Below are 13,416 nucleotides of genomic sequence, written 5' to 3'. Positions count from 1 at the left end.
GAAGTTGAACAGCTATAAAAACAGTCAAACAATATAAAGGCTACATTTTAATCTTAAATGTTAGGCTCAAAGTTTTAATATATCATAGTAAAAACAAATCTACAGCCATGTTTATGTAAGAAAGGAATGAACAGAATGCAGACAGTTTAATCCAGGCCGCCATGGCGACCACACATCCACTTTCTTTCTATAACTGCAGAATATGGGTCAGTGGTGCACGGGGGTTAAAAGTAAATTAATTCTTGGAGGAGAGTCAACAGTAATTCCGGGGATGGGGTTTACGCTGAGCTTATTGATAAATCTGGTGATTTCTCGCCGAGGTCTAATCGTAGCTCTGGGGTGCCAGGAGCTTTCTCGTGGCGTGGCCTTGTTCTTAATGCCCTGTGAAAACACAAGGCATTATGGGTAGAGCGCCAACCTGCATGGATTGCATCACCTGTCATGGAAGGGTAGTCATGTATTAGCATATATTATCTTGCTCTCATGCTTTCCACGTTCACTGGCCTATTTTTCATATCTGCAGTTTGAGAAGAAGTGCTATAACATCATTAGGGAAAAGCTGCAGGGTTCTAGCTCCGAACGTTTGTAAGGGTTTCAAATGTAAATTAAAAGCTCTTGTTCTCATTTGGAAATTTACAAAATGACTCAGAATGTTTTAAGTCATCAAATTAATGCAAGTATTATTTCTTGTTTTTCTATTTGGAGAGCAAAACATTGACCGTCATACTTTTTGACTTACAGAAAACACCCATGGTTCCCACTCATTCATTCATTTTCCTTCGGCTTCGTCTAATTTTATAGGTTGCCACAGTGCAATGAACCACCAACAATTCTAGCATATTTTAAAAACATATTTTATAAGTCTTCCAGCTGCAACCCATCACTGGGAAACACCCATACACACCCATTCGCACACACAAAGTCACACACTACAGTTAATAAGCTTATTCAATTCACCTACATCTGCATGTCTTTGTACTGTAGGGGATACCGGAGCACGCAGAGGAAACCCACACCAACATGGAGAGAACATGCAAACTGCACACAGAAATGCCTCCTGGCCCAGCCAGGACTCGAACCAGCATGTTTTGAGGCGACAGTGCTAACCCCTCAGCCACTGGTTATTCGCATCCTGTGTAAAAATAACCAAAACAAACATCTTGCCAGGCATATTTAGAACAACACATATTTGATGACACATTAGATTATCTCCAACACTTGAAAAATGTATAATAATAAATAAATAAATACACGAGCTTAAGATGCACATGCAATTTTGAACATGCTCATGTGGAACCCATGTGGTTTACTGTCTATTTAAATCTTCATGCTTCAAAAAACACTGGGTTTCTAGGTATTGCTCATCTGTCAGCAAGATGCTTGAATCATTTAACCCTTTAGAGTCTGAGGGGATTTACAGTATAGATAGCTGAAGCACGACCAGAAAAAAATAAAAAAGGAAATATATTTTAACAAAGGTTTTGTCTAATGTGGAAAGCTAAATTAAAAAAACAAACAAGTAAAATCTAATAAAAATGATACAATTTACCTATCATGCTGTATATCAATACATGTATATACTATGCATACTGTTGATATAGATGCTGTATATCAACTAATATGATGTTTTATATTTCTACATGAAATGTACATTTCTAAACAAGTTTGCTGTTTCATTTTTACATAAATACATTTGCTACACTTAATGCAACACAGGCTCATTTTGGATATGTACCCCCGTATACATTTCTGGAGAGTGTTGATTATGTAGCCAGAGGGACGTATTACAAATTGAAACGAATGCTAGGGGGCAGTATGATGCCGCCGTCAACTGCTGTTTCTTTTTGCGTTACCACTGTTACCATTGTGCCTAATGGCTCTTGGGAGGCAGAGCGGAGTCGACCTTGACAGGGTTGCAGTCCAATGAAGAACGATTCCTGAAAGCAGGAGAAACAAAAACAAAAGCTCAAAAATAAAAATAACAGATCTGAAAAAGCATACACAGTGGACCCTGGTAGATTTGCGAAAACAAAAGCTGCAAAAAAAAGTACCTCCTGGCATGTATTTTAGACTCTCAAGAAATGTATAGAGGGGTACTTATCCGCAATGAGCCTGGGTTAATAATAATAATAATAATAATAATAATTACTTAGATTTTTATAGCGCTTTCTAGAAACTCAAAGCACTTGGGAGAATCTCCTCATCCACCACCACTGTGCATTATTCACCTGGATGACACGACAGCCATATTGCGCCAAACCGCAAAGCACACACCTACTGATTGGTGAAGAGGAGTCAGTAATGAAACCAATTATGATATGGTTAGGAGGCCATGATGGATAGAGGCCAGTGAGCAAATTTGGCCAGGATGCCGGGGTTAAACCTCTACTCTTTTTGTAAGGACATCCTGGGATTTTTAACGACCACAGAGAGTCGTTATGTAACAGAGAGACTTCGATGTAACATCTCATCAGAAAGATGGTGCTTACTGGGCATTATAGTGTCCCTTTTACTATACTGGGGCATTAGGACCCACAAAAGACCGCAGGTTGAGCACCCCTGCTGGTCTCACTAACACCACTTCCGGCAGCAACCTAGCTTTCCCATGCAGTCTCCCATCCAGGTACTGACCAGGTGCACCCCTGCTTAGCTTGTAAAGGCATGTGACCATGTGAAAGTTGCAGAGAGCTAGCTAACTTTTCCTATTAAGTGAAAGCTCATCCTTGTTTATAACTTACAATTATCGATTGTAACATGCATTTATTTCAATGACATTTCAACATCACAACCTCTTTCCAAAAGGAATATTGTCATTTATTTTAACACAATAGGTTTTTCACAGCTAGTCTGTCCTGTTGCTGTGTCGTAAGGCACCATGTGATGTGTGTTTTATTCACCGAGGTGCTGATGGCTGTATGCTAATCTGCTTGCACAGACAGCCTTTGGCATTGATAATGTGTTATGCCGCAGTTTGTCTTATCTCCCAGTCCATGTAATTCTCACCCATGAGTGTTGAAGCATCCTGAGAGAGTTGAGTTCAATTGTGTGCTTAAACTCGACAAATTCTGCATTACTGAGTGAGAGAGAGCGAGAGAGCGAGAGAGGGAGAGAGAGAGAGAGAGAGAGAGAGAGAGAGAGAGAGAGCTCACTGGTCTGTCTCGTCTACCGCAGACAGATGATGTGTGATGATTATTGCAAGATTGCATCCGATTTTAACATAATTAAAAACATGTTCACCCAGGGGAAATTGGCCTACAATTATTTCTACATTTGTACTGGAATAAGAATAATAGAAATTCTCTGACAGCCGTATTTAGGTTGGCTAACTCTTCAGGCAACGTGCAATAGGAAGAAATAGAAACATTTATCCACTAAACTAATCACAACCCTGCTCAGTTGTTGAGCTGTGAGTCCAAAAATCCATTAGGACACTTAATGCAAGTGTCATTGCTTTATCTAAGCTAGTGTCATTCATTGTAAAAACAAAAAAAAAAAAAAAAAACAGATAGATCGCTTTGATGCTTTGAATACAATGAGATTTTCACTTAATAGCGTTCCAAATGCAAACAGTTTTTTGGGGTCACCGCAGTGAAATCAAGGTGTCTTTTTTATCTATGCAATAAACTAACACACATTGAGACGTGTGCGTGTGAGGCAAATACTAAGAGGCAGTGTGTTTGTTTATTTATGCCCTTTTTCACCACTTTTATTGATAGGATTTGAGAGAGAAAAGGGAGGAATGAAATCTGGAAATACAGAAAAATTGATTTAAACTCGCATCACCCACATGAATGCCACGGTTCAATGCACAGGGACACAAGCGCCAGCTGCACTGCAGCTTTAACCAACAGAGCACCAGCTTAAGAAAATACTGTTATGATTTATGTATGATTTTAAAATAAATAGAAAATAAATAAAGTGCATATTTTACATACAATTTTATCAGTACAAATTAACAAAAAAATAATAAAATGAAATTGGTATAGTCCCTTATTTATCAGGGGTCGCCACAGCAAAATGAACCGCCAACTATTGCGGCATATGTTTTACACAGCGGATGCACATACTCACATTCTCACACACACTACTATGGCCATTTTTGTTTACCCAATTTACCTATAGTGCATATCATATGTGGGTGAAACAGGAAAACCCGGGGGAAACTCACTCGAACAAGGGGAGAAGATGCAAACTCCACACAGAAAAGCCAACTGGCAGAGTCGGAACTTGAACCAGCAACCTTCTTGCTAACCACTGAGCCGCCGGTCCACCTCTATAATAACATTCATTCATTACTACATTTTTTTCAGCTTAGTCCCTTTAATAATGGGGTCGCCACAGCAGAATGAACCGCCAACTTATCCACATATGTTTTATGCAACGGATGCCCTTCCAGCTACAACCCATCACTGGGAAACATCCATACACACTCATCACACACATACACTACAGACATTTTTAGCTTACCCAAATCTGGTTAAATTGTATTCATATCGCAATCATGGCTGGATTAAGAACATATTAGGCCCTGGGGCTATAAACAAAACTGGCTGTAGTGTAAAGCTGCTTTCACACTGGGCTTTTCCTCCCATAGACTTCCATTCATCCGCACGCAAATGTGTCAGACCGGAAATGCAGGGTCATGCGTTAAGTTTCGCAGGTTGCTTTGGTGCAAAGTTCAAGCTTGGTGAACTCTGACCTGCGAAATTGAATCACTTGACTGCGTAAGACCAACCGAGGATCAAAATATGACCTCTCTGGACAGAAATTTAAAACATGGAGCAATCGCTCGCTTTTTTAAATGTCTAATAATCTTGTTTATTCCCGTCCCTTTTCGCAGCACCGCACGACAGAATTTTGCACACACAAACTCTAGTGCAGGGGTGCTCAACCCTGTTCCTGGAGATCTACCTTCCGCTCCAACCTTGATCAAACACACCTGAAACAATTAATTAGGACCTGAGCAGCACTTGATAATTACGAACAGGTGTGTTTGATAAGGGTTGCAACTGAAATCTGCAGGAAGGTAGCTCTCCAGGAACAGGGTTGAGCACCCCTGCTCTAGTGTGACCGCAGCTTTAGAGTGTGAATGAATGAATGAATGTATGGGTGTTTCCCTGTGATGGGTTGTGACTGAAAGGGCATCATTCCGCTGAGGTGACCCCTGATAAATAAGGGACTGAGCCGAATGAATGAATTAACTGAATTGATGAGTCAATGATAGCATAACTTTCATTGTTTTGGGTGAACTATTTCTACAGCTAACTTTATGGTTAGGTTTACCAACATTTGACCCAAAGTTTTGTTAAAACAGCGCATCGTTTTTTAAGAATGCTCATAGAAAATGATCCACATGAAATTAAACATCCCTTTTTCATTTTCAACAGGTTTGGACCCTGATGTGATTCTCTCCAAATCAACGGAAGGCTGTTAAGCAGCTGCGTGCGCCCAGGAGATAAAGGCTAGCTGTTGTTCGGCTGTTTGAGGTGAATGTTTGCATAGACCTGCTTCCCAGCGTTCTCCGCTGAATGTAAGTGAGCTGGCACATTCAATAGAAGACCAAAGCCTCCTTCTCTTTTATTCAGTCTGAATCTAGCCATTTCCTCACCCGCACAGCTTCTCTCAGGAGACAGACCCGAGCACTTCAATCCCAGACCGTTTGCTTTGAATTCGCCTCACACATTTCTATTTCCAGGACCCACCTATGTTCTAAATGCCTTTGGAAGGTTCAAAAATAAAAACATCAATATGTGTGGGTCACAAAGTCAGACTTATTTCGAAAGGCACAGACTTTTTTACCTGATGGCGCCGCCGTGCACCTTTATTATTGATTGCTTGGCTATAGATGGTAATTGTTATGGTTATGGAATATAATTGCCGTAATGATGATGATGATGATGGCATTAAGAATGGTGATGAATAGGCAAAAGCCTGCAGATAAACGTCGTGCCCTGTAATGATGTTTAACACTAATGAATCTGCTGGTGTGACACTTGTGGCCGCGTGCCGTTGGTTCCAGCAAGTATGACACTGCAATCTCCTGCTCTTCCTCTTATGATAAGTAGAAGTCATTAGGTTGTCATCAAACGGGAAGGACATTCTCCAGTCATCCGTCCTCTGCGGCTGCTTAATTGTGTCTATTTTGGGCTTCTGCTTGACAGCGAAGACATTTCTCTTGTTTACTGCCACCATACTGAGCTAAACAAAACATTTAAAGGGATAGTTTACTTAAAAAAAGACAATTATGTCATTGTTTGCTCACCTTACACTTGTCACAAAGTTCCTTTTTTTTCTTCTGAACACAAAATAAGATATTTTGAAAAATGCTGCAAACTTGTATCCATTTTCTTTCATAGTATTTTTTTTTTTTTTTTTACTATATAAACCAATGGTCATGCTTTACTCACATTTCACTTGTCACAAAGTTGTATGAGTTGCTTTTTTTTACCCTTTTGAACACAAAATAAGAAATAAAAAAAATGCAGGAAACCTGTAACCATTTACTTTAGTAGTGTTGTTTTTTCTTACTATGAAAGTTATTGGTCATAATTTACTTATCTTTCAGTCATCAGAAACCTGTTTGTGTTCCTTATCAATTAATTATTTATTTTATGTTTTATTTTATTTTTAACACAAAATGAGATAATTTAAAAAATGCTGGAAACCTGTAATAAATTTACTTTAATAGTTTTTTTTTTTTTTTTTTTTTTTTTTACTATGGAAGTCAATGAACATAATTTACTTTTTTTTTTTTTTTTTTTTTGCTATAGAACACAACAAGTTATTTTGAAAAAAAAAATGCTGGACGCCTTTAACCATTGACTTCCATGATTTATTTATTTTTTATTATGATTATCAAACAGCAAAGAATTACCAAGAGGCAACACTCTAGTGCGATTTTGGAAACAGCCACTAGATGGTGATGTGGCCATTTTGTAATGAAAATTCCAATAGAAGGACAGCATATAAGTCTATAAAATAAACTATTAAAAGAGCTGATGATTGTGGTAGTAAGTGTTGTATTGTCGTCTTTCAGGTTGTATCTCAGCTTTAATGCACTTTGTAAATAAATAAATAAATAAATAAAAAGCAAAGCACCTGCTTGCCTTCGCGACGGCAATAAGATCTAATGGACAGCTGACCGGTTTCACTCCAAAATGGCAGAATCCAGGGCTGTTGCTGGGCGCTGCTGTTGCAAAGGAACATTCTATTGAGTGTCGCCTCTTGGTCATTCTAAGCTCTTTGTTATTATGAAGGTCGATGGTCATCACTTAATCACCTTTCAGTCTTTATCAGCCAGTTTGAGTATTTTTTTTTTTGTTTTTTGTTTCGAACACAAAATAAGTAATTTTGAAAAAAAAAAAAAAAAAGAAATTGCTTGAACTCTTTAACCATCGACTTCCATAGTGTTTTTTGTTTTCTTACTATGTAAGTCAATGGTCATCATTCACTCACCTTTTTGTTGTCACAAACCTGTTTGGGTTCCTTTTTTTTTTTTTTTTTTTTTTTTTGTTGAACACAAAATAAGTTATTTTGAAAAAGACTAGAAACCTGTAACAATTTGCTTCCATTGTATTTGTTTTTCTTATTATGGAAGTCAAGGTCATCATTTACTCATCTTTCAGTCTTCACAAACCTGTTGAATTCCCTTTTTTTCTTTTGAACACACACACACACACACACACACACAAATGCTAGAAATTTGTAACCATTACCTTTCATAGTTTTTGTTTTTCTTACTATGGAAGTCAATGGTTACCGCTTTCTATCATTTTTTTCCAAATATCTTCTTTCGTGTTTCATGGATAAAGGAAAGTAAATAATGTGTGCATTTTAATTTGTATTTACTTATTTTAATTAACTAAACCTTTAAGGAAAGCACTGTACTCATGACTTACCACATCTGCAATATACAGAATTGTTTTTGTGATACTGAAGTTTCTACTTGAATGATTTGACGAAACAGGGCTGACACTGCATTGCGTTCATTAAAACACTTTTGAAGTGGTTGGTATTAACAAGCCATACAGCAATGTTGCCCAGCAACAACAAACAATCATCAAATTAAATAAATGACATGGCAGAAGAACTGTTTATTCCAATTATTAATATTAATTAGTGCCAAAGCTAATTGCTATTTGGATAATTAATCGCTTTGATGTAGGTTTTCATTTAGATGGATAAAACGCCTACCTTTATTCATGGATGTTATTTAAAAAAAATAAATCTTATCACATTGCATCATGCTCTGCGCTTTCCTTATGTGCAAAATGAAGTTTTTTCAAATTTATGTTCTTTATGTTTTTATGATAATAAGAACAATATAAAACAATTTAAAAGTTTGAATGTATGTAGGCTTCCTGTTGTTTACCCAAACATATTACAGTATCATTTTGATAGCTTTCCGGTAATTAGCAACAAAGCTGGAGGCAGTAGGGTGGTAAAATAAATACAAATCCACACAGGTGTTAATAAGCAGATTTTCTGCAGAAACACCTTCACTCCTCTGAACATACAGTAGCAATTTCAAACTGTAATTTAGCTTTTATTTGTTTTAATATTAGGGACATTTATTCTTCAACTTATACAATCATTATCTGTATGTCAATATTTGCTTAAAAAAGAATGGATGTACAGTTTAAGTCAGAATTATTAGCTTTTATTTAGCTATTTTTTTTTAAATACTTCCTAAATGAGGTTTAGAAGAGCAAGGACATTTTCAGAGTATGTCTGATTTATTTATTTTTCTTCTGGTAAAAGTCTTATTTTCTGTTTTATTTCGGATAGAAGAAAAGCAGTTTTTATTTTTCTTTAAACCATTTAAGGTCAAAATTATTAGTTCCTTTAAACCAGGGGTGTCCAAACTTTTTGGGCCGAGGGCCAGATGCAAAAAAACAAACGTTGTCGCGGGCCAAATTTTACATACATCACACAGACACGCATATATATATATATATATATATATATATATATATATATATATATATATATATATATATATATATATATATATATATATATAAATACAGTTGAAGTCAGAATTATTAGCCCCCCTAAATTATTAGCCCCCGTTTATTTTTTCCCCAATTTCTGTTTAACGGAGAGAAGATTTTTTTCCACACATTTCTATACATATTAGTTTTAGTAACTTATTTCTAATAACTGATTTATTTTATCTATGCCATGATGACAGTAAATAATATTTGACTAGATATTTTTAAGACACTTCTATACAGCTTAAAGTGACATTTAAAGGCTTAACTAGGTTAATCAAGGTAACTAGTCAAGTTAAGGTAATTAGGCAAGTTATTTTATAACAATGGTTTGTTCTGAAGACTTAAGGGGCTAATAATTTTGACCTTAAAATGGTTTATAAAATTAAACCGCTTTTTATTCTAGCCGAAATGAAACAAAAGTCTTTCTCCAAAAGAAAAAAATATTATCAGACATACTGTAAAAATGTCCTTGCTCTGTTAAACATCATTTGGGAAATATTTAAAAAAGAAGAAATAAATCAATGAGGGGCTAATAATTCTGACTTCAATTGTGTGTAGATAGATAGATAGACAGACAGACAGACAGACAGACAGACAGACAGACAGACAGATAGATAGATAGATCATAACAAGAACTGCTGCTTAATTGAAGCCATGTAATAGCGACACCCGGTGGTTATTTATTGAATCACGTTCATTTTTGTATAGCGGGCCAGATTCTATTGATATTTATAAAAAGCCTCGCGGGCCGCCACAAAACAGATTGCGGGCCGCAGATGGCCCGCGGGCCGTAGTTTGGACACGCCTGCTTTAAGCTATATTTGTTTTCAATAGTCTACAGAACTAACTGTCGTTATAAAATAACTTGCCTAATTATCTTAACCTGCTAACCTAATTAACCTAGTTAAGCCTTTAAATGTCACTTTAAGCTGTATAGAAGTGTCTTAAAAAATATCCAGTAAAAATATTATTTACTGTAATCATGACATAGATCAAATAAATCAGTTATTAGAGATGAGTTATTAAAAATATGTTTAGAAATGTGTTCAAATCTTCCTTTCGTTAAACAAATTGGGGAAAAAAATGAACACGGGGTCTAATAATTCAGGAGGGCTAATAATCCTGACTTCAACTGTATGTAGAGATATAACCATTAAATATAATTATAAAGGTTATGTTTCAATCCTTTACAGTTATCATAGTTACACGTTCTTAAATACTGTGCATATAGAACAGTTCTGTCTGGTTCTCAATTCTGATTGGCTGATAGCTGTCTGATATTTTGCAATAAGAGCACTCGTTCAGCCTCTTCACCCTTGTATATCACTCCGCCCACATAGTGACAGCAGATCAATAAATAAACTCACTACAGTTTGACAAATATTGCAGCTGCTGGAAAACATAATGTACGTTTGAGACTTTTTTGAAGCAAGAATGTAGTTGTTTAGATTGCAAATATGCAGTTTATTTATAAGGATAGTGCCTATTTTAAATATTTATAATTCTGAAGATTTAGTGTGTCGGCTGCCGTTAGCCTTTCTTACTGAGCAAAGCATAGATGGTTGCACCACAAGATGGTGACAGTGACTGCATAATGCATCCTTACAGGATTTAATTTTGCATTTCAAACTAAAGCTGATAAAACCGTTATAAAACAAGTGACATTCTAAGTTGATCTCCCTCTTTTGTTTATTGTAGAGCTGTATTTATACCATAGTAAGTTGCTAACATTTGCTTCGCTTAGACGTTTTCGGGGTTAATTATTGTGATCTCCCGAATGCAACAGAGAAATACTGGGAAATATCGGTAGACTGATGGCATTTCATGCTGTTCGGCCTTATAATCTTAAAATGTAAGCAAAATCACTTGTTTTGTCATCTCTTTAGACATTACGCTAGAGAATCATTCAAATGCTAGCTCTAAAGTGACATCTTTTAAAGCAACAGTTTCTGACTGTCTGCAGATGTGAATGAATGGCGAAAGAAAGTAGTTCCACATACAAAAGAGTTTTTGAGACTCTTCGTCTTTGATTTTCTTTTTTTTTACATACACAATCATACCGTCGAACTGTGGTATAAACAAAAAATCACACCCGTAGCAGTGCAATATGGCTGTTTATCATCACTGGTGGGACACTAAGGCACTTGAAGCCTCGAGCCAATGCACGCCTCCCACCAGTGCTGATATACACCCATATCGCACTGCTACTCATGTGAAATTGCTCATTTATACTATTTTAATGTGATATTGTGCAATTAAGGGCGAAACAGTGGCGCAGTAGGTAGTGCTGTTGCCTTGCAGCAAGAAGGTTGCTGGTTCGAACCTGGGCTCAGTTGGTGTTTCTGTGTAGAGTTTGCATGTTCTCCCTGCGTTCGCATGAGTTTCCTCCAGGTGCTCCGGTTTCCCCAACAGTCCAAAGACATGTGGTACAGGTGAATTGGGTAGGCTAAATTGTCTGTATTGTATAAGTGTTTGTGTGTGTGTGTGGATGTTTCCTAGAGATGGGTTGCGGCTGGAAGGGCATCCGCTGCGTAAAAACGTGCTGGATAAGTTGGCGGTTCATTCCGCTGTGGCGACCCCGGATTAATAAAGGGACTAAGCCGACAAGAAAAGGAATGAATGAATGAATATTGTGCAATTAAAATGTATCTGTGGTGTTCTTGAGCAAAGTTAAAAACTCAAAGGGATGGATTGATTGATTGATTGATATAAAATGAGTTAATGATTATAATTTCCAGTTTTTATGTTCTTTAAAAAAAGATAATTTACTAATAGTATTATTACTATTAGTAATTACTAATATTACTATTAGTAATAATGGTGTTGTAATGCTATGTTTTGTTGTTATGCTACGCTGTGCTATTCTGTTTTGTTGTGTTAAAACTCTCCTAAAGTCTACTTTTATACACTTTAATAGTGTCTGTCATTGTGCACAGTAGCTTCTCTACCTCAGGGACCTTGACTCAACTTGTCAGCATCCATTCTGAAATGTATCATGCACAAAGTTTACTTTTTCCACTTGGGATTGTAAGACTAGATGTTTGCAGCCAAGCCCCTCATGAGGGAATTTGCTTATGTGTTCAGTAATAGGAAGCAGGCTGTTTAATGATTAGATCTGTATCCACTCCGGACAAAATGATACATGTGTGGCCCCAAGGACTGCTCTTGATCTCCTGTGTTGTGTCACTGTATATGCTTACAGTGGGTGGCATTAGTCATAGAGGAACAATTGAGTTTTACTGTATTTAGGTTATGAGGGAGGTCTGCGGGGACAGAGATGTGGTGTGTGTGTGCTTTGAAACTAGTCCGCAGGGCCGTGTACACATGCACTGTAGAGATTTGGGAGTCACAACCCCTTTTACTGCAGTAGCGAATCCCCCAAGTTATCGTTCAGTGTTTGTACTAATATTTGTCCCTGACACAGTGAAAGTATTGCAGTTTCTCAATCCTGCAGATGAAAGAGATCAAAATTCATTCATTCATTTTCCTTCTGCTCAGTCCCTTGATTCATCTAACCCAGGCTCACTGTGGAAACGTAGTCCCGCGGACGTTTCTGGACCCCGCGGAGTACGTCCCGGCGGGTACGTACGGCTGCAGTTTTTGTTTTTGCGAGTCCGTGAGAGGCCGCTGTTGTGTGATTTTTCTCATCTTGAACGTCTCTCGCGAGTGCGGTTCGCGCCCGTGCTGTTCTCGCGTCAACCCGCCAGAGGCCGCTGTCCGACTGACCGGATGATTGACTGCGCGACCGGCCAATCGGCTGACCGCCCTCCTCTTTCCCTGAACCCAACCAATTTTACCGATTGACCCACCCGCCCGCTCGCTTCCCCTATACCCGAGCAACAGTTTACAAAAGCCGCCCAAAAAAAGAAAAGCCCTGATTTTTTTTTTCTACCGCGTTTTCGGATTTCACCGCGTTCTCACCCTGTTATGAAACTCGTTCACTTAATTTTTGGGATTCTGTTTTTGTCTTACCTGATTGCTGGAACTGCTCTTCCCCGGACTCGAAACCGATCGATCGCTGTGGTCAACTCCTCCTCTCTGCATCTCGAGTCTGCCGACGTTACACGGTGAGCTGAGTGGACAAACGGGTTGCAGCGGGAAAGCCCTCCACAAGGAGGTAAGCAGTCGGCCGGCAAGCGCGAAAGGGAACAGCATCACACCGCCCCGCAGCGTTCGCTTGAAAAAATTAAATGCAGCCGTACATACCTCGCGGGACGTATTCCGCTGTCTCCAGAAATGTCCACAGGACTACGTTTTCAGAATGAGCTTGGGTTGGATTCATCAGGGATCGCCACAGTGGAATGAACTGCCAACTTATCCAGAATATCCTTTATCTGCAGGATTGAGAAACTGTAATAGTTTCACTGTGTCAGGGACAAATGTTTGTACAAACACTGAACGATTACTTGGGGGAACCGCT

The 13,416-nt window shown here is 38.0% G+C and overlaps 1 protein-coding gene and 1 long non-coding RNA gene across 7 annotated transcripts in view; both read left to right on the top strand.

Moving 5' to 3' along the window:
* Positions 1-13,416, top strand: part of cntn5 (contactin 5) — a 444,657-nt gene that overhangs the window by 80,371 nt on the left and 350,870 nt on the right. For 2 of the 6 annotated variants that reach the window (XM_087291634.1, XM_087291631.1), the window contains exon 2: positions 5,388-5,486. Coding sequence is in view for 3 of the 6 variants with exons in the window: in XM_087291630.1 (XP_087147756.1) it covers positions 5,529-5,530 (2 nt within the window). In the remaining 3 variants the exon portion in view is untranslated. Of the gene's footprint in view, positions 1-5,018; positions 5,158-5,387; positions 5,531-13,416 lie in introns of those variants that run through there. The other 4 variants (XM_087291630.1, XM_087291629.1, XM_087291632.1 and 1 more) reach the window with 3 other exon arrangements.
* The window catches only part of LOC147839817 (uncharacterized), a 7,516-nt gene continuing 814 nt past the window's right edge, over positions 6,715-13,416 (top strand). Inside the window, exons 1-2 of the long non-coding RNA XR_015515253.1 lie at positions 6,715-8,855; positions 9,812-11,265. This is a non-coding gene — a long non-coding RNA (uncharacterized LOC147839817). The remainder of the gene's footprint in view (positions 8,856-9,811; positions 11,266-13,416) is intronic.

This window comes from Danio rerio, chromosome 18 (genome assembly GCF_052040795.2).
Source record: "Danio rerio strain M-AB ecotype USA chromosome 18, GRCz13ab, whole genome shotgun sequence".
In the NCBI taxonomy this organism is placed as follows: domain Eukaryota; kingdom Metazoa; phylum Chordata; class Actinopteri; order Cypriniformes; family Danionidae; genus Danio; species Danio rerio.
The sequence above is the reverse complement of the archived record's forward strand: the minus strand, read 5'-3'. Positions and strand labels throughout refer to the sequence as shown.